The sequence below is a fragment of the Drosophila rhopaloa genome, unplaced genomic scaffold, assembly GCF_018152115.1.
Source record: "Drosophila rhopaloa isolate 14029-0021.01 unplaced genomic scaffold, ASM1815211v1 contig_2, whole genome shotgun sequence".
Lineage (NCBI taxonomy): Eukaryota > Metazoa > Arthropoda > Insecta > Diptera > Drosophilidae > Drosophila > Drosophila rhopaloa.
Window position 1 is genome coordinate 17,175,190 of NW_025335083.1, and position 26,025 is coordinate 17,201,214.

At 39.5% G+C, this 26,025-nt stretch overlaps 1 protein-coding gene across 2 annotated transcripts in view; it reads left to right on the forward strand.

Moving 5' to 3' along the window:
• Window positions 1-26,025, forward strand: part of LOC108051869 (centaurin-gamma-1A) — a 58,071-nt gene that overhangs the window by 28,741 nt on the left and 3,305 nt on the right. The window contains exons 1-4 of one of the 2 annotated variants that reach the window (XM_017134131.2): window positions 9,575-10,314; window positions 21,658-21,890; window positions 25,463-25,604; window positions 25,874-26,008. In XM_017134131.2, coding sequence (XP_016989620.1) covers window positions 10,143-10,314; window positions 21,658-21,890; window positions 25,463-25,604; window positions 25,874-26,008 — 682 coding nt within the window. In that variant the 5' untranslated portion in view covers window positions 9,575-10,142. Of the gene's footprint in view, window positions 1-9,574; window positions 10,315-21,657; window positions 21,891-25,462; window positions 25,605-25,873; window positions 26,009-26,025 lie in introns of those variants that run through there. The other variant, XM_017134130.2, reaches the window with a different exon arrangement.

Consider the following 26,025-nt stretch of genomic DNA (forward strand, 5'->3'; position numbering starts at 1 on the left):
GCATGCCGACCTAGTCAATGGAATGTACTGCATAGTAAATATGAATATGGCCAAGCAGAATTATCCTTTGCGGACGGTTGGTCGGTCATTGTCCTGCAACTGGGACAACTGCAGCAAATCGCTTTTAGCATGCGCCAATTATACAGATTGTAAACGGAAAATGCCTCAAATCAAAAAATTATTGCCTAGAAAATGGTAATGGTCCTTTTTGTATATGAAGCCGAAGAATGTCACGGATATATATGCGGCAAAGGACAAAGTTGATTGCGGCAATTTAGATGTCGCCCGATTCGGCATACTAGAAAAATAGAAGGTTGGGTCAGCAAGGTTTTGGTTAGGTCATAATTGGACTTGCAAATGAGGTATGATTCATAAAATTACGATGTCTAAATGGACAGTATACCATTGCGTCAATTTTCATTGCACATATTAAAAAGTAAAACGCTTGAAATAATACAAATATCCGGCTTGTTGACTCAAATCGTTTGAAAAATAAATAATTCTTGAGTATGGTTTTTCTTTAACCCAAGGAATTACACAAGTGTCACAATTATCTTCCTAACAAGTCACAAGCTAACAAGTTAGGATCCCTTATTTTAAAGCAGACTGTACGTGACCCAACACACATTAAATATCCCATTAAAGCATGCTCAGGACATCTCTCGTTAGAGATTATGCTTCCATGGCACACTTTTGGGACATAAACAATTAGTTTGCATAAAGCGTGTTTTACTTTCCAATTATGTAGGGCGAAGGACCTCCTCGCTCTGGTCAACGGCAGCTGTAATAATCATAACAAACCCGAAATGGCCTATCCGTGGACTCATCTACATACGTTTTTATTCATCACTTTCACCGGCACTTTCCACACCAGCAGTCCAGAGCGATGAGATGCTGTCAATCCTGCAGGCCAACAGCTGCCCAATATCCAACCCGAATACAACCCAACCACCCAGACCAGCACTTTGAAGTAGGTGATGTTTATGCAAACATTAAAGGGAACGAGAGCGATGGAATCGGGTTGGTCGGATGCTGGGCAGTTGTGTTTGCTCGATGATTTTCCATAACTGCTGCGGTGGACATGAAATTTCATAACATCAAGATATGAGCTTTGAATTATCTCAGATTGCCCCGAGGGGATGAGCCGGGCGATGGAACGTGTCTCTTTGATAAGCGCAAAAGCAAAAAACATAAAATAAATAATTCCGAGGCAAAAACGTGCACTGCATTTGATAAGGATAAGCTGTTAGGGGAAGGAGTTGCAACCCTTCCTCCGCTAATGAGCACACTTGAGCGAGTCACGGCTGCATTGTTTGCCCGGTCCGCTAATGAAGAGCGGGAGCGTACTGGTATCCGTTTGCAGGACTTCCATTGCATTGTCCTTCCGCGACAAAAGCGACGCATGTCCATCAAGTTAAATCACACAAAACGACAGAGCGGGGGTTGCTAACCATTTCGGGCTTCGAAACTGAATGCGCCAAACCAGAATTCAACCCGCTCATCCAGTTATCCTTTGTCCCGAACCCGGATCCGTACCCCTAACTTTCAACCGGACAGCTTTAAATGATGTTTTTTTGTTGGTGTTGCTGCATTTTTAATGCCGTGTAAACTTTATTGTTTAATTGCCTTTTTTGTGGGTTGTCCTCCCTTCGCCATTCCAATTCCAATTCCACTTTCAATTTCAATTATTTTAATTACGCCGCGAGGGAATATGTTCGTTTCGTGGACATAATTAACTAATTTCCAGCGATTTGTCAGTGGAACCCACAATTATCCATTAGGATGACTGGCCAAAAAAAGGACACGCGTCATGTGTGTCCAATGGACAGTAGTCGAGAAAACCTTTCTTGTGGTAGTTTTCCTCCTTTTTTTTAGGGGTAAAAGTATCAATTGCATGTCTTTTTATAGTTTAGGATCTCTGTATCATAAAGCCTTATCGCATGTCCAAGAAGTCAACTGGCAAGCCGCAAGATAAATGTGACGGAATACAGGGTTGCATAATATTCCTCAGATGTCCCGCAAGATCTTGACAGTGAAAAATTCTACGCAGAAATGATCCCCCGATCAGAGGCCTCGTTTCTCTCTTCTGCCTTTTGATTGATTTGGCAAACAAATTTCCAACGTTTTTGGCACAGAAAATTCCCTTTTCGCATGAAAAATGGGTTTTCTTTTGGCAAAAATTGAAATTTCTTTTTTCGGGCAATTTGTTTGCAATTTTCATTGTTGATTTAGGTTACTGCGGGGTGGCTACGGGATAATGGAAAATTGGAATGGATTTCTTCCTGAATGGCGGATATTGAATAATTTACTGTAATTTATTATAGCCCAAAGATATATCAAAGGCAGCTTCTCATGAGTTTAATTAACGTTTTCTTTCTTTCTTTTTGCAGGTAAGCTCGATTGCATCAATCACTGAGTAAGTGATTTGAATATTTTTAGTCCCAACGTGACTCACAGCACTTATAAATTTGAAATCGATTTTCTTAAACTCTGATATCATTGCACATTATGACTCAAAGGTTGTATTTATTTTATGAAATCACCAATTATCCATAGTCAATTTCAGCAAGCTAAAGAGTATTCTTACATAAATTCTGTGGCAAAATTATCTGCCTAAGACAGCCGCAACAAATCCTCTGAGAACTGAAACTGTGAAACAAAAAAAAAGTGAACAACTTGGGATACTTTTCTGCTCTGGTAATGCGATCATAAAACCGTCATCTGATCTCACAACACCACATAAAAAATGAGAAAGAAAAAAGAGAATTCGCATCAAAATGTCAGAATCATTTTTTCAATATTACATTTTGCACGCCATTTAAAAATCGCATCCCCCAAGATTGCAGACCTTAAAAGATCTGCCAAAAAGGATTTGCAGTTCCACCCCTCAAAATTATTGGGCCAAAAAATAATAAAAGAGGAACGAAATTCAATTTATGTCCAAAAATATTGGAAACATTTTTATTTGATCTTCTTTCTTGCGAAATTCTTACCCCTACTTAGTTTCGTCTCATTTGAACTTTGACCGTGTCCTGGAAGAGAAAAATCACTCGAGTGTGCCTTGATTTCGGTTTAGCCCACCAAGATCTGGTAGAGAAACACCCTAAAAAACTATACATGTGAAATTTTAATTAATTTTCTTCCGATCGACATCTGAACAAGAATGAAATTTATTGAATAAAAGTAGAATTGAAAAAGGTCTTTCATATCAATGAGATAGCTTATTTAATAGTTGATAGTTAAGTAAGGGGAAACAAAAATATTAGGTCCAAAAATAAGAACCAATACTTTGAGCAAACCTACAGCAAACGTATTTTTAAAATGATTTTAATTCAAAGAGACTTAAACGATTTTAAATTACATACCCGTGTGCCCTTTATGCATATTCATGTAACCCAATTCGTTAAACTCAATTACCATTGGCCATATTCAATTATCATTTTCGCATCTAATTTTAGAAGGCGCTTTCGAGCACGAGTATGACGTATCGCATATCGCGTCTTACACAATATACTTCGATATTTAGCCCACTAAATCTCTCAACAAACAGTTTCAGAAAGATGTTTCGCGGCCTGCAACAATTGTGATGCGTTATTTACAGAAATAAAACAAACAGAAAATAAGTAGAAATAAGAAAAAACAAATACAAGGGCCAAAACACAGAGGCCCCCTACTCTCCTCACCCACTGACCCTGAATAAGAACAATTTACGGTCCACACCTCCACTACATGATCTCAGTTCAGTTGAGTTCAGTTGCTGGGAACTTGCGTCAGATGTGCTCTTGCCGAATTTACGTATGCAAATAATTGAGTTGTGCATATGAAATTATTATGCGAATATAATTTAATTGTTTCAAGAAGCGCAAAAAAAGAATACACTCACTTGCAATTTATAATTATATTTCTTGAAATTTCGGCATGAATTGGCAGCGGGTCTTGTTCGCCTCCTCTTGTGGAAATTGCCGCGAGGCGAAAAGAAGTGCAGAAGAAGCAAAAGATGGAAATTATATTTAATATTTGAGTGGAGTTTGGGACTTCAAACGGCGGAGTTTAGGATAAATACCCTACGGAGTTTTAGGATTGCTTAAAAATTTGAAAGATTTTGAGACAGAGTCAATATTATACTTTGAATTGTGATTTAAATTGTAAGCTTAATATTGGTTTAAGTTAACGTGTTAACTAAGTGTTTAATAATAAGAGCGTTTTTCTAAAACAAATATATAAACAATTTTATGTTATTGAATAATATTAATATAGTTTTACCACATTATTTGGTAAAATACATTTTTATTGGGTTTACACAAAGATAAATCTTTTTTTGGTGTATCAATGTTAAGTGCCTTTGTATCAAACAAATAATTATACAAATTATGGTAAATATATTACACATTTCGTAATCATTTATAAATAAAATGTGTACAATTATAAAATCATACAATTTTTCAAATTTATGAAGAGTATAAAAATGGTTCACACTTTTCAGACATTAGTATATATGAAAAAACTTTTTTTGGAGCGCAAAATTGAATTGGGCTGCCTTAGGCAACTCCCCAACTAAGTTTTCCTTTTTTTTTGTATAAGGACTCCTGGAGTTGGGGAGCTGAGAACGAAGTTTTGGGGCTGCCACAGAGATACAAACGCTGCGCCTTCGTTCCTTCGTGCTCATCCTCACCGTTCCATCGGTACTTAACATATTTGCATTAGCAAGCGGACTGCCACACAGATACACACGTATAGTACACAAAAATGTACATGTTTTTTAGGTATTCGGTATTCATATGTCTGCATTTGATGGAGCAGGGTTTTGGGATTTGGGGGCAAGCGTGTCTCTGCAGGCTGGGCCATTAAAATTATTGATTTTCTGCCGTCTGCAATTCTGCCCTTTGGCCAACACAGTTAACCCGCCAATCCCCACCGCTTTTCCCCCATGGCACGCCACATTTAAATTAATCAACTCAATTTGCGTAAAAGTGCAATGTGGAGAGAGAGGCGGCGAACGTTGATTATGTGAACAGACAGCGATGTCAATTTAAACGAAAGGGGAAGTTCGCCATACTTTTTCCCTTCAATGCCCGTAACTCTTTTTACCCTAATAATTATGTCATGTCTCGAGAAAAATCGCCGTGCTCCTGTTCCCTCGGCAATTTCATGGATTTCACAAATTTCGCTAATGTTCCTTTCACGCTTCATTAATAGGTCTAGTAAAAAATTGGCAATCGCACGAAGTTGCCAAAACCAGGAGGTATATTTTTTCGAAGAAATTATGAATTATTAATTATGGCAAGGGTTTTTTTTAAGTGAGACCCCACTCCACCCCTTTTGTGGCCCATGTCCAATGTGTAAGCGCATTTGGGCGTGAGAACTAATTCGCTTGTAATTGCAGCCGAGGAAAATGGAAAATGTAAGGTTGGCCCTGGGGTTAAAAACTGTAAATGACTTTCCATGCAAATTATGAAAATTATGAATACGAAATTAGTTTTGGATGATGAGTATTGAATGAAATTTGCCAAAGGAAAGTAGGAAAGGGTTCAAAGAGTTTCGTAGATGATAAGACCTTTGTAATCCTATCATGAAAAACATTTTTGCCCAAATGTATTTTATTAATACTTATAATTCGATTAGGTAAAAGCAGACAATTTTATTTATAACTCTGGGTAACAAAGATTACGTAAAGAATAAGTAAAAAAAGACAAGTGAAATATTCATATGAAATTTTGGAATAAATCATGAATCATATTTCCGCCCGCACGAAGACATGTGTGAAGCGATTGCTGACCCACTAAAAAAAACGCTCATAACACATTTATTTCCATTGCAAATGAGGCATAGTTCCCTCCGCTGATTTTGCTTCTTTACTTGTTTCTTTTTTTTGCATAGCAATTTAGAACATTAAATATAATCAAATAAACTTCATATGCACTCAACTAAATCAAATAAATGGGTTGTCATACATCATGACAAATCGTATGCTTCCGCCTCCAACCCTCTGAGGACCTTTTTTTTGGGGTGGTAGGGGGGTGTCAAAGTCACCACAATGAACTTTGCTAAGCCCGGCAAATATTGGCCCAACAAGCTCCGAGTGGGTGGACTAGTGCAAAAGTATCAAATGTCAGTGCAGGGGTGCAGGATTCGTGGTTGGCCACTGTCGCCGAGGGAAGCCTAATTTGTTTGCAGACATAACCGAGCAGGGTAGTAGTGTACAGGATTCGTTTTCAAAAGGGGATTTTGTGTCCTCCGAAAATAGTTGACAAAACAATTTCTAGATTTTTGATTAAAACCCATCAATTTACTTCGCTAGAAACTTAAATTCAATTTTATTTAGCAGTTAATAGAGGGATTCCTAAAGCTAATTAAGATATTGATTATTTTAAATCAAGCTAGGCAGATTTTTAATTTTGATTAATACAATAGAACACTATTTTGCCTAAGTCTGTCCATGTTTTGTACAAATTTTTACATCACAATAAAGTTAAATACTTATATTTAAACCTAGGTTGATCCCATCCAACTACACCCTTGACCAAAACATTTGCAGGCAATTAAAATCGCTAACGAATTGCTCTTGTGTGAAAGGGGATCTGGGCAGGAGTTGGCGGAACCAGGAACACCCTAAAGCCACATCGACCGTAGCACCCTCATGTTATAATTAGCCCGCGGCTGTTTGTAGAGGGGGTGTATAAGTTGCCACTAGATTGAAAGTTTTTAACCCTTAAAGCACAAATAGCAGTTTTATTAACGTCATTAAAGTTACTTTTTTTTGGCTCTTTTTATCTCGATGATTTCATTCGGGGGCAAACGGAGCTGAACTGGGACAATTGAAATGGAAAGTGTCGCACATGCCAAAGGGCAGACTTTGACCCACCCACAAGTGCAACCCTCTGGCGAATACGTTGTTGCGTGGTTCTCGTGCAACATTCTTCAATGAAATCTGGGCAAGTCGGCGACACCAGGCAGGAAACCTCGCGGGGTGCGACCCAGACGGGCGCGCCCTTTTGCCAGCCGCGTCTTGTGTCGCAGGTTGATTAGAAATTCCATTAAAATTCCATAAAAAAATGTACGTACAGTAGCAGCCACTCCCAGCTCCTGTTTTCATTACACTTATAAATGTATTGTTCTATAAGATAGATATTTTTGTACACTTATATGTAAGAATAACCTAATTTCATTTTTTGATCATAACTGGAAAGACATTTTTACATTACATTACATTAAATGTTAATCAGTCAAAACTAAGTAAAAACATTTTACTATAAAATATTGTGTTATCTTTATAATTCGAACTATTTGTTAAAGACACTTGGCTGATTATTAAATAGTAAATAAATCTTTTGGAAACTTTTCTGTATACATATATATTTTTTCATACTATTAACCACAAACTCTTAAACTTCCATGAAAGCCTGAAATGTCTTAATAATTCTTTGGTTTTATTTCTGCCCAGTTCCTGGTCGTGTTTTTTCCAGTGCTTAGTTTTCCTCTGAGGGTGGTTTATATCTGAGAACCCACCCACCCATCGGAATAGCAACTCCAAGTTCCACTGCAATCGCGTGCGATGTCTTACTGTCAATGGACGTGCCTCCCCCATTACTTCTCGAACTCCCACTTCCTCAGCTGATTTGTATTTCAATGTCGCTTGCTGCCGCTGATGTCGTCTAATTAAGTCGCAAAGTGTGTCCCTGCTTGGGATTCGGATCGGGTTGGTTGGTTGGTTGGTTGCTCCGGTTCTCCATGGTCCCGGTAAAGTGCGGAGTGTGGCCCCGATAAGTGAGTCGAGCAAAAGTGGCGAGCGTGTCCAATCATCGAGCATATAATGCAGTTCACGTGTCGCTGGCTGCTTTTGGGATTCGCATTTTAAGGCAATCTATGCGGGAATGGTTGAGATGTAATCTGAAAGCAAACTGCAGTTTGTTATTCAACAAAAGGCTATAATTTATATTGGTTTATCGCCGAGTTCGCTTAGCTTTTGATAAACTGGGGCATCTCAGATGATCTTGGGAGTGGGATAAAACGTAGGTCGTTTGGTTATTACTACTGATTTGTGATGTGCCAAAACCACAAATAATAGGCCTAATAATTAAGGGTGTAGAAAGGCAGCTAAGAAAAGATAGTTTGTATATCCTAGATTATAACTTAAATGGATTAGCCAATATACTTAATTTACCAGATCAATTCTTTTGCAATCATATGCAACGATAATATGTGAAAATGCCCGGAAAAAGCGTATGTTTATACCCCTAAATAAATGAAAAACTGGTAGCCTTGCTAAATTTACACCTGATTTCATTTACATGTTTAATCCCAGCTTTTCGCTGTCCACTCTGCACAGCAGCCTCCACTTCCATTTCAGTTTACACCTTGTGCATTCGCACATTGCATAAAACAACAATCGACAAATTATTGTGCATGATAAAATACGGTGAGCACATGTTCGAATCCCCGCCAGCATCTCGCTCTATAGGAAGTGAATTGGCATAATAACAAAACAAGGCGAGGAGCCCCGAGCGGCCCACTAACCGAAACCCCAACTAAAAACAATAACCACAAAACGCTGTCTGCACAGTTTCCACGGGGCGGAAGTTGGAGGAGGTGGAGCTGCACAGGTTTTCCACGAGTATCCCCCGAGCAGTATTATCTCTGTCTTCATCATCATCATCACCATCAACATCAACAACGGCAAAATGTTTATTATTGCATTTTGATTTCCGTATGATGCTTTCTTTATAGCTTACTCTTTACGTCACTCGCCTCTCTTTGAGACTCTCTTTTGCGTCATCATCCCCAAAGTGAAAAACATTCTGGTGGAAACAACCGCTCTTTGTTTTTCTTTTTACATAGCACTGTTACTGTTAAACTTATCCAAACCAGGTACTGTTGATATTGATCTCACATTGTTTTACGCGGCTTATCTTAGATCGTTCTTTATAAGCGTTTATTAACTTTGCTTGGTCTTATCTTTGATTGAGCCTTATGATAATTAAGAGTGTAAGCAAGCATTTATTTTTAAAAGCACTGAATCAGTCTTAAATTGCGTTGCAGCCAAATTAAATTGTGGCGTTTTAAATTTTTTATTTACGGTACTTGCTTAGTACAGGGGCATATGTGATTTGTGGAAATGTATATATGATACAAGAAGAATGAAGCTTATTGACCATTTACGTTTTTTAGTGATTTGTCTGATTATATTTTTAATATTTGTGCTTAAAAATATTGATAATTCTTTAGAGCTTCTAAAAAAACTTGAATACTTTTGTTTCCCCCTTTGAAAAGTATGAAAAAAGCATTTAACAAGGCTCGATCAAAGTGTTCTTTATTATTTTTTCGTTGCCAGTAAATGGTGCAAAGTCGTTGGGTGGCTTCCGGAAGCAGGGGTATTATGTTTCGAGTATCAGCAACAAGCTGTCAGAAAAACCGGGCTCCCTTACCTTTCGGCTTACCTGCTGTTTACCTCTGCAGCTGCTAACAGCACGTGGCAACAGAAACAGCAACAGCTGCTGTTGGCTAACAGCGCGCTGTTATTCGTTAACCCTCTACCAGTTCGCTGGGGTGAGTTCTCCTCGACTGGGACTCTCGCATTCAGTTGTGTTCCGACCAGCACTCGATGTAGACGTTCCGAACGGATACTTGATTTCCCAGTTGTATCTGCGTTAGGGCCCTCGCGTAAATATTCGCGTAATTTTTCGGCTTGACAATTTTTTTGGATACTTGATGAAATACTGCCAACAAAAATAAATTACCCGCGGCAGTAGCAGCTGCAAATCGATGTCGTCAGTTGTATAAATAAATACCAATAATAAACAAATATTCACCCAGAGTTTTTGTGCTTTCAATGCAAAGTGACCAAATGTGTTAGTCATCATACAGTTTATTTATGTGCTAAAATGCAAATTCAAAATCACAAGACCAAACAAGTTGCTAAAATGTGGCAGAGGAAGCCAATAAGTGCAAATAAAAATAAATAAGTAAACGAAGCGCAGCAAGACAAGGCCAACAAAAAGGATTACAGCAGACAAATAACACAGAAGCGGCATAAAAATAGCCAAAGCGCAAAAACACATTTCATTGCCAACACGCGCAGAAAGCAGCAACAAAAACAGGGCCAAGAAAAGCCGCCAAGTGAGATAAGCAACAGTTAAGGCAGCAAAATGTTGGCGGTTAAGAACTTCTTCCTGCCCGAGAGGGCCAAAGCTCCGGAGACTCCGCAGCGATTCTCCCGGATGCCAGAAGCCTTTCTCCGCTCTATCCGAAGACGCTCCTTGAGGGTCAAGAGGGCCAAGAGCCTGGTGGTGCCCGATCGCAGCGAGAAACGTAAATCAGGTGAGGTACAGTGTCGATGTAAAGCGACCAATATGGGATATAAAGGGTTAAAGTCCACAATAAAAACCTCCAAAATTTGATTTCTTGACATAAGTCTTATAAATATTATTCAATTAATTAGAGCTAGGTCTCTAATGCATTGCAAATGGTTTGCAAACTTAAGAAAGACTAAAAAAAACCTCTTTAAAGCTTATATACATATATAACTTGCAGTTTCCTAGAGCACACCAATAATGAATGTCATTCTTATTTAACAGCACTCAACAGTTTTTCCCACAGTTTCACCTTAAGTACTCCCCTTTTGCAGACCTTGTCCCCTAATCATCATTAACCAAACTTAAGCCTTTCGCACACATTTATTTCGCCACTCATACCCATTAACATTTCGGATAATTAGTTTATTATAACTCAAAAATCATTTAAGTTTTTGGCAATTTCGTTAATTACATCAGTCAAAACAAGAAATATCGTAAATAATGACCTTGCCCAAGCTTTTTTATGAACATTTAATGTCCAAATAAACTTTTGTTTAACTCTATTAAAGTGTACAAAAAACAGAGGGAAAAATGTTACAACCTTTTGAATATGGCACATCGCGTGTCATGTGTCAAAGTGTTAGGCAAACTTTGGGTGTTGTAAGCAGCCACAACGAAATAATGCAGTTTGGCATAGTTTCACTCCGATACTTCCTCAGTTCCGACTCAAGTTTGGGCTTCATTATGCCAAAGTTATGACAGCATTATGTCTTACTTTTCAAGCTTTTTGCATGAAAATTACAAATAAACAAAAGTTTGCCAAACTTCTTTGTTTCTATCAAAAGCTGAAGAGTGAAAGGTCGATAAAAACGTAGAGAGCGAAAGTGAGGGGTAAATACAAAAGTATTCCGATTTGGGGGAAGGTATATGTTTTGTAACACTGACTCACATTCGTATTGTTCGACATTGACTTCCAGTAGCCGTGACAACGGAACAAGGAAAGTTTGTCTGCCTCTCACTTTGGCACTTAGCATGCAATTATCGATTCTCGAAAAATGCGGGTCTATGAAGAAGCCAAACGAAGGTAACATTGACACACTGCAATCAATGCCACTTAATGACGTCAATCGGAGGCAGGATGGGTGGAAGGTGCCAAGTACTTCGATGTTTCGATGTCCCTAGCTTATCGCGGACATTAATCGGTTGGCTCGTTAAGTATCCGCCACGTTGGGATGCTTAAAGATGGGTTGCATGTTAAAGAATTGACAAGAAGCTGGTGGTTCGGTCTTGGGGTTTGGAAAATGTGTCAACTGGTTCTTACCAGCAGAGATCTGTGCAAAAGATTATTTTGATTGATCTGTGAGAGATTATCAATAGCTACAATATATCATCCATTCATGCGATGAATCACAGTGTGTGCATACATAAACTTTTCTTTGTTGTAGAAATAAAAGTTTACAAAAATAAATATTCCTGCAAATTCTCAAATAAAATTCTTGGTCTAGCTGCCAACTCTTAATGTCTTACAATAAAGAATGCGGTTAAAGTTCTAGGAATCTTTTTCTCTCATAAATTTCGCAGCTTTTTATACAGTTTGCATCACAAGTTCTTCTTGGCGATGGCTCATCAATAACGAAATCCCATCGTCATGTTTTAATACTTTCCATTCCTCGTTCATTGAAAAACGCATACCATAAGTAACATTAAGTTTAATGCTATCCCATATATCCCGATCATTTTCTATTTTTAACGCTTAATGATTATTTCCTAGCTTCATTGCAATTTTTTATACTGCAACGCATTCTTGCATGTGTGTGCAGATATTTTCCCTGATCGCCTCATTAATTTCAACTCAAATTGCAAATTCCATTCGGAATCCCATTACTGTACAATGTTTCAGCGTGTGTTCTATTCTTGCTTGTATATTTTTTTTTGCTGCCCCTATTGGGGCCTCAAGTCGCGCCACATGTATTGATAAGATAAGAAATGGACGGTCTATTTTATGTACATGATTTGTAAATAAGTTAAATGTGTTTCTATTTATTTCCGTTCATTCACTTTGTTTAATTAAAAAAGAGTCTCTAGCCTATCCCCCACCAACTGATAGGTCGAGATAAGTGAGATTCAGAGATATTAAAGTCCATGTGCTCCAATTTCCTATTCAACAGACAGCTTTGTGACTTTTTAAAGACCTTGACAGTCTTTCGATATTTACTTTTTGCTCCCCTTTTGTTTGCATAAAAATCCCCAAAGTATCACGTCAAATGTTGGACAGATCTATAGTAGATGTTATATGGGGGACTAGCGCAATTTCCAAGACATTTCAATAGACAATTCTCTTGGCGTTCTCCTCACAATCTATTCCACGCAACACATTTTATGTTTTGTATATTTTTTATTTGTTTTGCTTTTTTTTGTTCCTGTTTTTGTATACTTAAACTTTTTATTTCTTTAGCCGGTCGAGCACTCAGCGCTTAAACAAGATAAATAAAGAGTCAACAGCAATAAGAGCGAAATAATACGCTCAACACATTTTGTGCGAAAAGCAAATACATCTAACGAAATTTAGAATATTTAAACGAAAAAAAAGAAGAGCACATATGATTAAAATTAAAACGCAATTGTATTTGCTGTGGGCAAGCATGAATGTGTGAACGTGTTTCGGTAGCTTCTATATCCACACATCTAGACATATAGTATCTGCATATTGTATCTGTGCGGAGATGGTAATCATTTGATGAGATCATGGCCTGTTTGCTCTGCGACTGGGACAAGTGACCCCAAGTTGAGTGTAGATTTTTGTGAGAAAGCTTAGTTGCTAGGTTTAATCTGATCGAAGAAAGTATTCAATTATTTTGTACTTTAACGACAGTACAATTTTTCGATCCTCAACCCACTCGTTGACCTTTCGTAGACCCACAGAGATGCGGAAACTCTCACGCGTGCCCTTAATTAGTTCCCACAAACTGTGACTTTTATGAGTGATGAAGTCTCAGCGTTTGCCAGTTGAATTAATTAACCAAACGCCCACCAAGCATAGATCAGTATTTGGCAAACCTTAAAAGGCAACTAGCAGAGTCGCGAGACTTTTGGTTTTTTTGCTGATTTTGGTCAGACCAACCACTTGAGTCATCGAAACACGGCTTGGATTATATATTATTGTATAGAAGTGACACTCTTAGATGGTGTCAATCATGGAAACACAGAAACTCTCGAGCCGGCGGGCAAATTTGTTTCTATTTATATGTGAAACTTGGCTATTAGTTGAAGTCTTGAAGACAAAGTTTTATACTTTTAATTCCCACTCAGTCAAGACCATTTGAAGTGTAACTTCATAAAATACTTCCTATTTCTTCTCCCCTTTTTCTCCAGCTAATTCCGAAATATCAATTTAAACTGTTGATCATTTCAACTCTAAGCCTGGGAAAATAGAACCTATACACATGCTTTCGACCATGACGAAATGCTTCCAATCCAGACTTACTTGAAAAACAAAATATTCCCAGCCAAGCTCTAGAAACTATTCAAATTTATTTCGACACTTCTTAAAACGACGACCTTAAATAAATTTGCGTATTTTCAATTAAATCATATGAAGTCCCCTGTCTCAAGAAAACCTGTCAAATGTCAGAGGAAAATGGGAAAAATTTTTAATGCATTCGCCTATAATGGGAAAATAGCTGAAAAAATATGCAAATTAGATGACAACCGACACGTTTCAAACGCCGCTTCCGCTTTAAACAGTGGGACACTTGTTGGGAAAAAAAAAATACCTATCTATCCACCACCAAAGTGCGTCAATCCGCTTGATGGAGTTTTCTCCCCAAATACAGACGGGAAAGGAAAGGCGACTGGCTTATTGGTCAAACTCCATTCAGAATGCAAAGTGTATCTAAACCAAGCGATCGAAAATTGAATTTTGAATAGCAGGTTGACCAAAGAGGGATTGCATTTTCATTTTGCTTTGTCGGCCCTTTGTTTTTTTACAAATCCCAAAAGCCCCATCCAGACCTACGCTTTAGTAGTTATTTTTTCCTATATGGCAAACGCATTCAGCAGCGGAAGTTCTTATTTAGGTTTGGTTCCCGCTCCGCTTCAATCTAAGGTTTAATGCCCATTGAAATTCTAATGTGGCGTTGACACCGCCAAATTGTTGATGGCGATGGGGCATATGCTCCCTTCTGGTTGTTCAAAATAATAATAAAATTCCAACATAATTTTTACAATGGCAATTCCAAGGCTCTTATGTGTCTGTCGCCGATCATTAAGTTAAGTATTGTACGTCCCATTTTGGAGGCGTGCCCTTCATTATTGCATTGATTTCCTTTTGGCTTGGCCGAAAGTTCAGTCACACTCAAGTGATTCTCTTCTCGGAAACTTACATGAATCTTACATAACCGGTTCAGGTTTTTGTTTTTCGTATTTTCCTCATCTTATTCGCATTTTCGGTTGCTTTGTGGGTAGTTATGATCTGTCTGTTGCTGCTGGAAATTTATCTCTACACTGTCCTACAGTTTGTTGCGGGTTTTCTCGTAAGACAACCATCGTAAGAGTCATAAAGTATACGTTTTAATTAAAGGTTTAATATGTGGGATATTGGTGGTTAAAAAGGTGGTTAAGGGGTAGGGATTTTGAACACATCATTATTTATAGCCGGTAAATTAGGGAAACTAATGAAATGTTATAGGGTATCTCAAGATTATATCATTATATTTTTTACGCTTAAATAAACTTTTGTTAAAAATACTTAGTTTACTAATCATATATTTATGAAAGCAGCTGGGTAAAGTTTGTTTATTTCAATCTTATTTTAGTTAAGCTTTATTCTAAGAAGTACAACGCTGTTTGGCAAACTTTTCTCTCAACATGTGCAAGGTTTTCCAATAACTTTAACCTGCTGTTGAGTGTAATTCAATAGCCTTCTCATACGGTGTATTGCATTGGCGTCTGACTGATAGCAGTAAGTTTCCGTCGGTTGGTGTATCTTGGCAGAAACACAAACAACGGCTAATGGCCAGCAAGTCATTGAACCGCAAAAAGACAGTGGGACAAGGAGACTCAGATCGCAGGCACCCACGGGAAAAACTCTTTCAACACATGCTGAGCAATATGAGGTAGATGCTGAATTTAATTTCAATTTAGTCAGGAAAATGCAACAAATTTTAGACAGAGATGCGAACGCACACGATGTCTGTTTAGGAAGATACTTTTGGCCAGGACACTCTCACACTCTGGAGCACCGAAAACACCCATAAATAAGATTGTAATGGATGAAGCCTCGTGCGACAGAACAATGGTCATCATAATTTTTTTGCTCTAAAAGAAAAGATGTAAACGAGCTGCTCGGACAATGGCAGATGAGATGAGATTTCTAGGTAACTGGCCAACAGCAAACTACCGCTAAGGAGGCTGCCAAAAAGGAGCGAGGCATACATAGCTCGTGTAGAATGGGAAAAAGTAAAAGTAAGCAATTTAATAATTTGTTGCGCCTGAGCGACTAGGAAAGCGGAAAGAAAGGAAAAAGTCAGCTGGTCAGTTGGTCAGTAGTCGGAGATCGTAGATCGCAGTGCATCGTGGAATATTATTGGCCTTGGCCAGCTGCGTCGGCTCTAATGAGGCGCCTGACCATTCCGAATCGATTTAATTTAAGCGAAATTTATGGGACACAAATGACATACGGAAATTCTCATTCCAACTCATAGGAGTTTTGTAACCATATTTGTGTTTTTAGCAAATCCCAACCGCAAAAGGGACACCTCAAAAGCGCAGGACAATCAAATGCTCATCATTGAAAATCTCACCGCATAAATATTAAACACAAATACGATTTCAATTTTATTCTATTTGATTTTACGACCGACCATCAGCCCAAGAGCAGCTGACAATAATAACAGAAATCCCAGGAAAAATCCCATTTCCCACTGCACTTTTCTTTCATTTTTCCAGGCTTTCTTCCTTGGATTTTTGCCCGTTCATTGTTTTCGAGACTGGCACTTCATAAACATGTCATATTTAATAGAGTACATTGAGCTACTGAGGAAACGGGAAGAGTAAGTGAAAGAAGCCACCACCGGGAGATGGTGTCCTGCATGTCCTTGGGCTCTCTCACTTGCTTTCTCCTGTGCCATTGTCAACTTTTGATTGACTCGCACGAGCTGAAAAGATTCCTCAGCCGGGTGTCTTTTTTTTGCGCTGACTCTGATTGAAAAAAAATCATATTTAGGGAACATTTTTTTTAGGGAAAAATTAGAAGAAAAAGTATTGTATTTTCTCTGATCGTTGTAAGATGATCTTGGGACAGAGTCATGTCATAAATTTGACATTTAATCGTTTTGGGATGGGAAAAGAAAAATTTACATTTGCCTAAATTCTCAATAGAAGTCGGTAGAAATTCGTCATGATTCAGTTCTTAATAAGTTAAGCCTATTGAGTAAGGTTAAAATACCCGCTCTGATGTCATATACAAGATTCACCCAATTCAAATGAAAAGTTTATACTTCAGATTAGATTGTTTATTGATAAGATTGGTATAACTTCGTGGAATGAACTTCATTGTTAAAGAACAAGAACGCATTTTTCTTTAATGATGAGTTGTATTTTAATTGAAGTGCAGTATAGGTAAAATATATTTTCCAAAAAATTTTTAGAATCTTTTTTCCATATAAAAGTCAATACAATTAAATGTCTATGATTTGCTGTTTGTTCTGCAACTTCAGCCTGCAATGTAGGAAATTGATTTTACAAATATTTTAAGACTGATAAGACATTACTTTGTACTCTGCACTTTCCTCATTATGGTGTTTTAACTGTTGAATGATAAGAAATTATAGCTTACAGCAAAGTGATTTCATTATTTGCTTTTTGTTATTGTTTTTATTATTTTACTGTCGCGTGTTTTGCAATTTACTCTTCCTGTGCTGGCATGATAAATGAGTTTCAACACAGAAACAAATTCAATTCGGCCCCAAAACTGATAAACGACCCAAAAGTAAAAAAGCCAACGAAAAAAGCGTCAACAAAGAAATCGTTTATGCCTATGTATATATATTTTTGGGTGCAAATAAGAACAAGTTTACCTAGGAGATAAAATGGAGTACCACGTTGAGAAACTGGCATAAAGATGCTTTATTACCTGAGCACATAAATTGCTCGGCCAATGACAGCATCCTAAGGAGAGCATCCTAAGGGATCGCAGAATCAAAAAGGACTCCCTTAACCCTTTCCCTCGCTCGGGGCGTGGTCTTTTGAGTGTAGATTTAACCTTCAACTGTGTTTGGACAGCGAATTGAATGAAATTGCTCCTCAATCTAATTTATCAAAATCCAGCACATGTTCCATTCCGAAAAGATCTTAGGCTGCCGTTTCACTTTTGCTAACGAGAGATCTGCCATCTGCTCGTCTGTTTGTTTGGATGTTGGCGCATTGCGCTAATGATGCGTGAATTTCTGTGTCAATTTGAATTGTTTTTTCCGTGGATATCTGGTCGATGAAGTCATGTATTTGCCGCCACCCGCAAGAATATTCATACGGAATGTGTGCCTGCACGTGACACTGGGCGAATGTATCTGACGGATACAGTTTCAGGTACACACCCATCCCATCCCATCCCATCCCATTCCATCTCGGGTTGCGTGACGCTGATGATGATGCCCCAGGGCGGACCTTGAAGTGTCGCAATCAGTCGTGCAGAACTTTTCTATGGGTCTCCTCTTCGAGAATTACAACAGTTGGACGAGTGGCATCCCCCCTCAGGTGCACAACATATTGTTTTGTTTGTTTTGACTTGTAATTAATTGGTAAATGTAACTGTTAGCCCATGAAATTCAAGTCTAGAATAGAATCGGGGAGTGTTGAACAAGTAATTTGTTTATAGAAGTTCAGGTTTAGTGCGCTTTTAATAAATAAACAAAAGTAAATGATTTAAAAACGAATGCAACATTAATTATAATATATATCGCAAAGTTAAAGTAATTCAATACCTTCTAAAACATTTCTTCTGGTTTACTATTATAGAAACGTTTGTATATTTCCAAATATATTCTATTAGTCAGTCTTGGCTCTCTCTTAACCTTTCGGACTCCTTTCACTTTATTTATTCCTTATTTTAGTTACCTTTTCCTGTCTGCAACTTCCTCCTTCTTCGCCTGCTCCTCTGCTAATCTTGTTTGGGCGATCGCCCTTTTTGCCTCGAATCATTTGTGGGCTTTGCTAATTTTCTTTGCCTTTGTTAGGTCGACAGAAGCAGAGGATCAGTAGGAATTGGAAAAGAAAACCAATTCTTGTGCAGGCTACTTTTTGCCGGTTGCCGGCAACTTTGCCACCAGTCGCCGTGATCTTCTTTCACTGATCTCTGGGCAAATACAAACGGCGAGCGGGACAAAAAGAAAGTAAATCTGGTTTTGGAGCAGATGTGCCGAATGCCGGACGAGGGCTAAGGAAACGCCAACACCAAGATCACCTAAAGAACAGGGTGAATGAAGGGAACCGAGGGAGATGGAGAGGGGATCCTGAGATTTATTGCCTGTTGTTGTTGTCCTCCAGATCTTTGGGACTGGACACTGTCGACACGGTCAGCCTACCTAAATATTTTCATAGGTTTTTCGTGGGCCAATGCAAATATGCAACTCGTATCCATGTGATTTATCCTCGCTATATTGCTATTCATATTTCTATAAAAGGCGAGGCAAATGGAAAAATATTCTTTTATTATGGTTATGGCTTATTAAAATCACATTATTTGACCATTTACGGCCATGACCAAAGTATCAAAACATCCGTGGTGCATTTCTATGGCATGAACTGTTTGCCATTTGTGGGATCTAATTAGCGTAAATTGAGGTTCGGGGTTGCTTTAAACTGTACCCAAGGTTAGGATATTGCAGCTGGTTAAGGTTAATGTGGCTTACCCAAAGCTGTTTATTCAGTTCTTAGCAAGTACTGTCATATTCTATGATTAGGTGAGGCCTATTTGATGTTTTTATCAATTTTCTTGTGGTTTTATGGGTTGGCAAACCATTTGCAGGCATCTTCCAGCTGTATTTGAGTAAAGGATAGTCGTAAAACTATAAGCGATGACAGTTCTAACTGCTTCTTGTTGTGGCTACCGTAAACAACTAAACGGTTATAAACATTTTTACGACTATTCCGTTGACAATCCTTGGCGCCTGCTGGTCAAATAGAATTAAGGCATATACTTTTCTTGGATGCCTGGCACGCTTCTTGGTGATAAAACTCAGCCTGGTTTTTCGGCTCGGTTCGGTTCGGTTACAGCTGCTGTCAGTCATAAAACTAAGCTATCTATATCTTCAAGTTTTGGGTCATAAGGTCACCTGGTTGTTAGGAAAACATGTTTTCGAGGAGAGTTAGATAGGAAGGCATGAATAGGGAAATGAAAAATTCATATTGTTCGCTAATTAAAATGCTTAACCCACATCAAGAGCTGTAAATCCCAAGCCTTCTTATCGCCTCAATGGAAAGAGTGTATAAACACAAACAAACAAGACTCAAAATATAAAGGCCAAACAAATCCCAAACCGAGGCAAAACCCCTTCGAACAACAAACACGGACACTTTCTCTCCCTTGATTTAGTCCCGGAACAAGAAATGCAAATGGAAATTTCAGAAATCGAATGTCTTTTGGGTTCTAGCTAGTTTGCATACGTAATTATTTTGGGAATTTCTGACAACGATGGCGACATTTGACATGAGTTTGAGTTACGATCCCAGAGAGATAAAGACGCAGCATTGAGGAATAGTTACAGGAAAGGGTTGCCCCTGGGCCCAGCGGTTTGAACTTCACACATAAGCCGATCTCCGATCGCCGTCCAGCTCCCGATCCCGATTCCATTCCCTCAGGTGATAGTTAACCCCAGCCCAGTGTCAGACAGTTGACATCATTAGTCAAACTTAAAGACGCATTTGTAACTGGCTTGTAACTCTAAGCTCTTTAGGCTAATGACGAGCCATTAATTAGGCGGGATTGTCTTTCGGTCGGTCGGTCGGTCTACAATTTGTTACAATTCGAGCACTGAGAACCGGGAACCAGTCCAACGCCATCTTTGATCCGAAACCCATTTTCATTCTTCTCCAAGAATGAAAAAAAAGGCATGCAAATTGCAAAACCGCGCTAATTTTTTTTCTGCCATATCGCTTTCAATTGGATTCAACAATTCTTGCCCGGATTTATTTCGGTGTTTCCAGTATTATATAACAAAAGGCATATTTATTTCGTTTTAATTTGTAATTTTGCGCTCTGGTCAGCAAGGCAAGAGTGCAAACCAGTTGAACTTGTCTTGTCCGCTGTCCATCGGCACAGTCGATTAACAAGCGGCAGGAAAACAAGTTCCCAGCCCAGCGACAACCCCTTGAGACGGTGGCCACGACAACCTATCCATATCCATGTCCATGTCTGTGTCTTTGGCCATGTCCCTGTCTCGTTGTCTATCTTTCAGTCGGGAGAAGTCCTCCGTGTTTACTTAAGCAACTCTTAACAACTCATAATAGAGCAATTTTCACGTAGCCCTCTGCCTGGTTCCAGTAAATCATCGCCGGCAACCATTCAACTGGTCAGCCATTCTCACTCCTTCTACCCTAGGTTCCGGGTTGAAAAGGATGGAAAGGATGAAAGGAGTATGCGCCAGGCCACCCGAAATCCCCTATTCCTGAAGTGAAATTGATCGTGGGCACTTGGAAATCTAATGGCTCGGGCTTGGCCCTTCGCTCTTGGGAAAAGATTTATGGTGGCACCTTAATGGTGTTTTCATTTCGGACTTAGCACATAGTCACACTCGGGCGTGATGTGTAGGGATCCTCGGTAGGAACCGCAAAAAAAGCTCAGACGCAAGCAGCTGGTCTGCCTTGATATCAAGTTGCCAGGCATTTCAATTAGCTACCCATTTATGGACCATTTCCTAGCCTTGAAACCCCGAATACCTTAAGTCTGATTGAGTGACTGCGACCTGACAATGAGCTAATTTAAATCAGAAAAGTGTTCGACCAAACTGACAATTTAAAAGTTTTTTTTTTTTGTTCAAAAAGCAACAGACAATTGCCGAAAATTGAAAAGGAAGCTTCCTGGCAAACATTTGTGCTGTCAATCAAGCAAGCGGGCTAAACATATGCTCAAAGGATGATGTATGTGTGTTTAGGTTTCCTTCGGGGAGCATACATTTGCATACTGATGGGAGGATGGATTCTTGAGAGCTGGAAACTTTTGGCCGCGACATGTAGGTCAAAGGGAAACGGGTTCGACCTTCCCGAGATCGCTAATTACGCTGCATGAACTTGTTTTTTCGTTTGTTGTTTCCCTTACTACTTTTAACTAAAACTGAAACTGTTTGGCTAATGATGATTTAATGTTTTCTTACAGATTCGTTTGTGAACAGTCAGGAATGGACGATTTCGCGGTCGGTACCCGATTTGAGGCTGGGAATCGTCGGTTCCCTGAACTCGGGAAAGTCGGCCCTGGTGCATCGCTATCTCACGGGTTCCTACATGCAGGAGGAATCGCCCGAGGGTGGTCGCTTTAAGAAGGAGGTCTTCATCGACGGCCAGAGCTACTTGCTGCTCATTCGCGACGAGGGTGGAGCTCCTGAAATGCAGGTAAGTCCTTGGGGTTTGTTTTTTTGCCTTCGCCTTATTCATGAAATATTCATGGGAATGGGAAAATGATGTATTGCCGGGGGTAGCACTTTGCCGTCAAAGTTTCCCGTGCCGTAGACAAATAAATTTTCCCTTATCATCTTGTAAATATTTGAATTGAGGTCAACGTGGGATCAACTGGGAGAACTTCTGGGGGTTGGTTCCCTTACTCAGTTTGTATTTATCAATATAATTTGATTGAAATGCGCAGAGCTCAAGTCTAGAACTTTTCTTTGTGGCCCGCAGACATTTTCACAGTTTTGGGCAACCAATTATCCAAGTTTTGGCTACTCCACATTCTTTTAGTTGTCTTTTTCTGTGTGCACCAAAGTTTGCCTTGACTGGACATTGGGGAGTTGGATTTTGGGGCCGGCTCCGGTCACACACGGCATGAGTCACTCGGCATCGAACTTCGACCTTTGGCAGCCTCTGGACTTTGTCGCAATTCCAGATAAGCGATTTCAACGTGTCTGGTTTTTGTTGGCCATTATGGCAGAACGTGACGCAGCATCATCATCTCCTGGCCGACAGCCAATAACTGGGTCCAGTCCTCCAGGGCATGGCCAAGGGTTAGAGGTGGCCCAGAGCAAAATACAAAGTACACACAATGCCCCGGCTAGCACTCACAAGATTGGCAACCCCTGAGCTGCAGTTGGGCAATCAAAAGTTCCTCCAGCCCCGATCCGAATGCAATTGAATTCGTCTTTTGTCAATATTCGACGAGTGTGTATGCCCGAGACTGGGTAGCGTAATTAAAGGCAACTTAACCACGGGCTATTTACATTTGAACACTGGGCCTTGACTCATTGATTCCCCCGAGGCTTCTGGTGGCTCAAGGAGCTTTTGTTCGGCTCTCGGCTTTGATATATACTGCTGTACTATATGTTTTCGCATTTGCATTTTCGCAATTGCAATTTCGCTACCCCGCCGCCATATGACCAAGTTCCTGAGGCCCTTTGCGCCTGCGGCTTAAAGGGTGAAAGTGAGGATTATAAATTTTAAGCTGCTTTTGCTTTTCACTAGTCTCTTTCATTTTTTATTTGCGGTTCTATTTACACGACTCTTTGCCGGAGGGGGAGGGGCGGTGGGTTGGCTAGGGGGTTGCTTATAAAAAATGTGCCAGACACGCGACCCTCGAAATCCCAATAATATCCCTATAATCCTTGCTCTAGCCCTGCTGACTGACAGTCTTTCCCTATTTGCTCTATCCCGTTGCTATCGATTCTTATTCAAATCGCTTTTTTTTTTATTTCCATTCTTTTTAATTATAAGTTTGGAGAATTTTTGCAAGTCAAGCAGATGATTGACCTAAATTATCGCTGAAATACATAACAAAGGATTACGGCTTAAAAGTTTCAAGGGGAACAGTTGCGTAGGGAACAGATTTGGGAGTCACAGTTTAGAAGTCACAGGGTTTTATGAGAACACTTTTTTTATTGCGAACAGAGTCTTTTCTGCTAAAATGAAAGAGTTTTTAAAGTTTTCTCCCCAATCAATAGTTTGCAGTCAACAAAGTTTCACATTAGCATAATTAAAGTTTGAGAGTCACTTGGGCGGACAAATTTTATAAACGATTTTTCGCGCTTCACTGCACCGCAATGCTACTTTCTCTTGATGCGTATTGCATAATCGTTACCGTCCCAGCATGTCAAACTGTCAATCAGACCTTTCACTTGAGAGCACAAACTCCAGTCGACCTCCCACTTTTGTTACAATTGTAGTTCTTTCCAATTCACAAAATCAACTAATTTTATACCACTTTCTACGGCCATCTCGTGTCAGTCACATCTTTATGGGACATAATAAACCCATATTTCATAAGGAAAATAACCCTCATTTGTGTCGGACTCGACAAAAGTTACGCCAACAGTTAAGAGTAACAGCAACCCACCCAAAATGTGAACAACTAAAAGTCCCACCCTCGCAGCAAAAACAGTCGCCCAACTTTGGGTGAAATCACTCATTCAGTGGACGACTCGTCGCCACTCTGTCGCATTTGTAGTTGCTGTTTTTTCGGTTTCCCCAGCGAAGGATATCATTACCATATACGAGGCACGAGACGACGACAACAATATTGCATACGTTGGTCGATTTCTTATTGTTAAATGGGGGTGACACTCGCGGTGCACCAGATAGGAGCTATTGCGATTATATAATTTCCAACAAAATAGTTTGATAATAAAGAAAGAAATTGTAAGCAAACTATTTTCATATAATGATTCAAATTAGTTGTTATTTATCAAATGCCTAAGAAATTTATACATACTTTAAAGGTCTACTGTTAATATTATTCGTCCTATTTCTAACAATTTCAAAGAATTTCAATACAACTCCTTTTATTTACTGTACTGATAGCCATTTATTTTCATTGATCTTCCTTAAATAAATTGATATATTTTGGTGTCCCTTATTGTGGTGCTTACATCTGCAGTTGTTTTTCCTCATCATACATATGTGCAGTAAGGCCCCCTCCCCCACACACACACCCCAACATCGAGTATCTGTGTGAGCTCGAACCTTTCGTCGCCATTTGGTGCAACTTTTTTTGCGACCCCCTTTGCGCTGGTTGTTCGCTTTTGCTTTCCTGTTTCCTCTGCATACATTTTCACAACAAATCATAAAAAGTGGCAATGATGGCGGCGGCGCCAGGCGGAATAGGAAGAACCAGCCCAACCAACCCAACCAACAACACCAGAACTACCATCCCAACCACCCACCACAACACAATGCACACAGCAACACAGACGAGTGTCCTGGTTGCCAGGACATTCGAGCAGCCAGTTGTTTGTCGACTGGCGTCGCGTGCGGGCGGCTTTTTTTCTTCGCCGGATTGCTGCTCCTCTCACACAGGATAACCAAGCTCGAAGCTCCCAACAACTCCATGAGCGAGTTACATAAATAATTCAGCTACTTTGTCCAGGTAAAATGCCTGCGATGCATTATTAATTGATTCGAATCGAAGGACAGTCAATCAATATTAAGTGGAAAACTCCATTTCCTGGCGTCGCCTTCAATGAGAATCCTGCGCAGAAACGGCAAAGGCTGTTTACATGCCACATAAAAGTTCATTATCCTGCCAAACTGTGTGCATGTGTGTGTGTGTGAGTGTGCCTGTGTGTGGGGCATACAAAAATCATTAAAAAGTTTAACACACGCCTGCCTTGGCGAGCGGAGTAGAAAGAAGGCTTCAAGTGCTTCATTAGCGACTTTCTCAAGTGTGTGTGCTGAGTCCTTCGGGCCAGCTGAAATAAAAAAATAAAAACAACTCAAACTCTAACTCCTTGCAGACGCAAGGAGCTTGCCGTATATGACCATTGTTTTGCGCGCTTCCGCCAGACGCCGCATTTTGTTTACTCCTCATCCCGTCGATACCAAATCCCAGTCATTCCTCCCCAGAGTCCCTCGCAAAGTCAAGGACTCGACGCGTCCCAAAACGCGCTGTGTTTTCGCAGGACTCTCTTTGTTTTGCAGTTTTCAGCTTTCTGCTTTCCCAACCCTTTCCCCATTTACTCAAAATATGCTTTTTCTTACAGTTCGCTGGCTGGGTGGATGCGGTAATCTTCGTGTTCAGTCTGGAGAACGAGGGCAGCTTCAATACCGTCTACAACTACTATACGAAAATGGCGCATTTTCGAAACGGCCAGGAAATACCCATGATTTTGGTGGGGACGCAAGGTATGTTAACTATTTTAATAATTTGTATACCTACTATTTTGAATAATATATCATACTAAATTATTTGAAAAAGAAATGTTTAATTTATTAATTTAAAACAAGAAGGAACGCTAAGGTATATTTACCTGCTAGATATGACGTCATTGACTATGTTGAACTTAATTTCCTTATAACTTATAAAAAAGTATAATAGTTTTTATTGAAAATTTTTCCATTTAAAAATCTTAGATTAATAAAAAATATTTTTATAATCTTTTACCTGTTTTCAGATGCCATCAGTGAGCGCAATCCTCGCGTGATTGACGACACCCGTGCCAGGAAGTTGGCCAGCGATCTAAAGCGCTGCTCCTACTACGAGACCTGCGCCACCTACGGCCTGAATGTGGAGCGTGTCTTTCAGGATGGTGAGTCCACTCAGTCA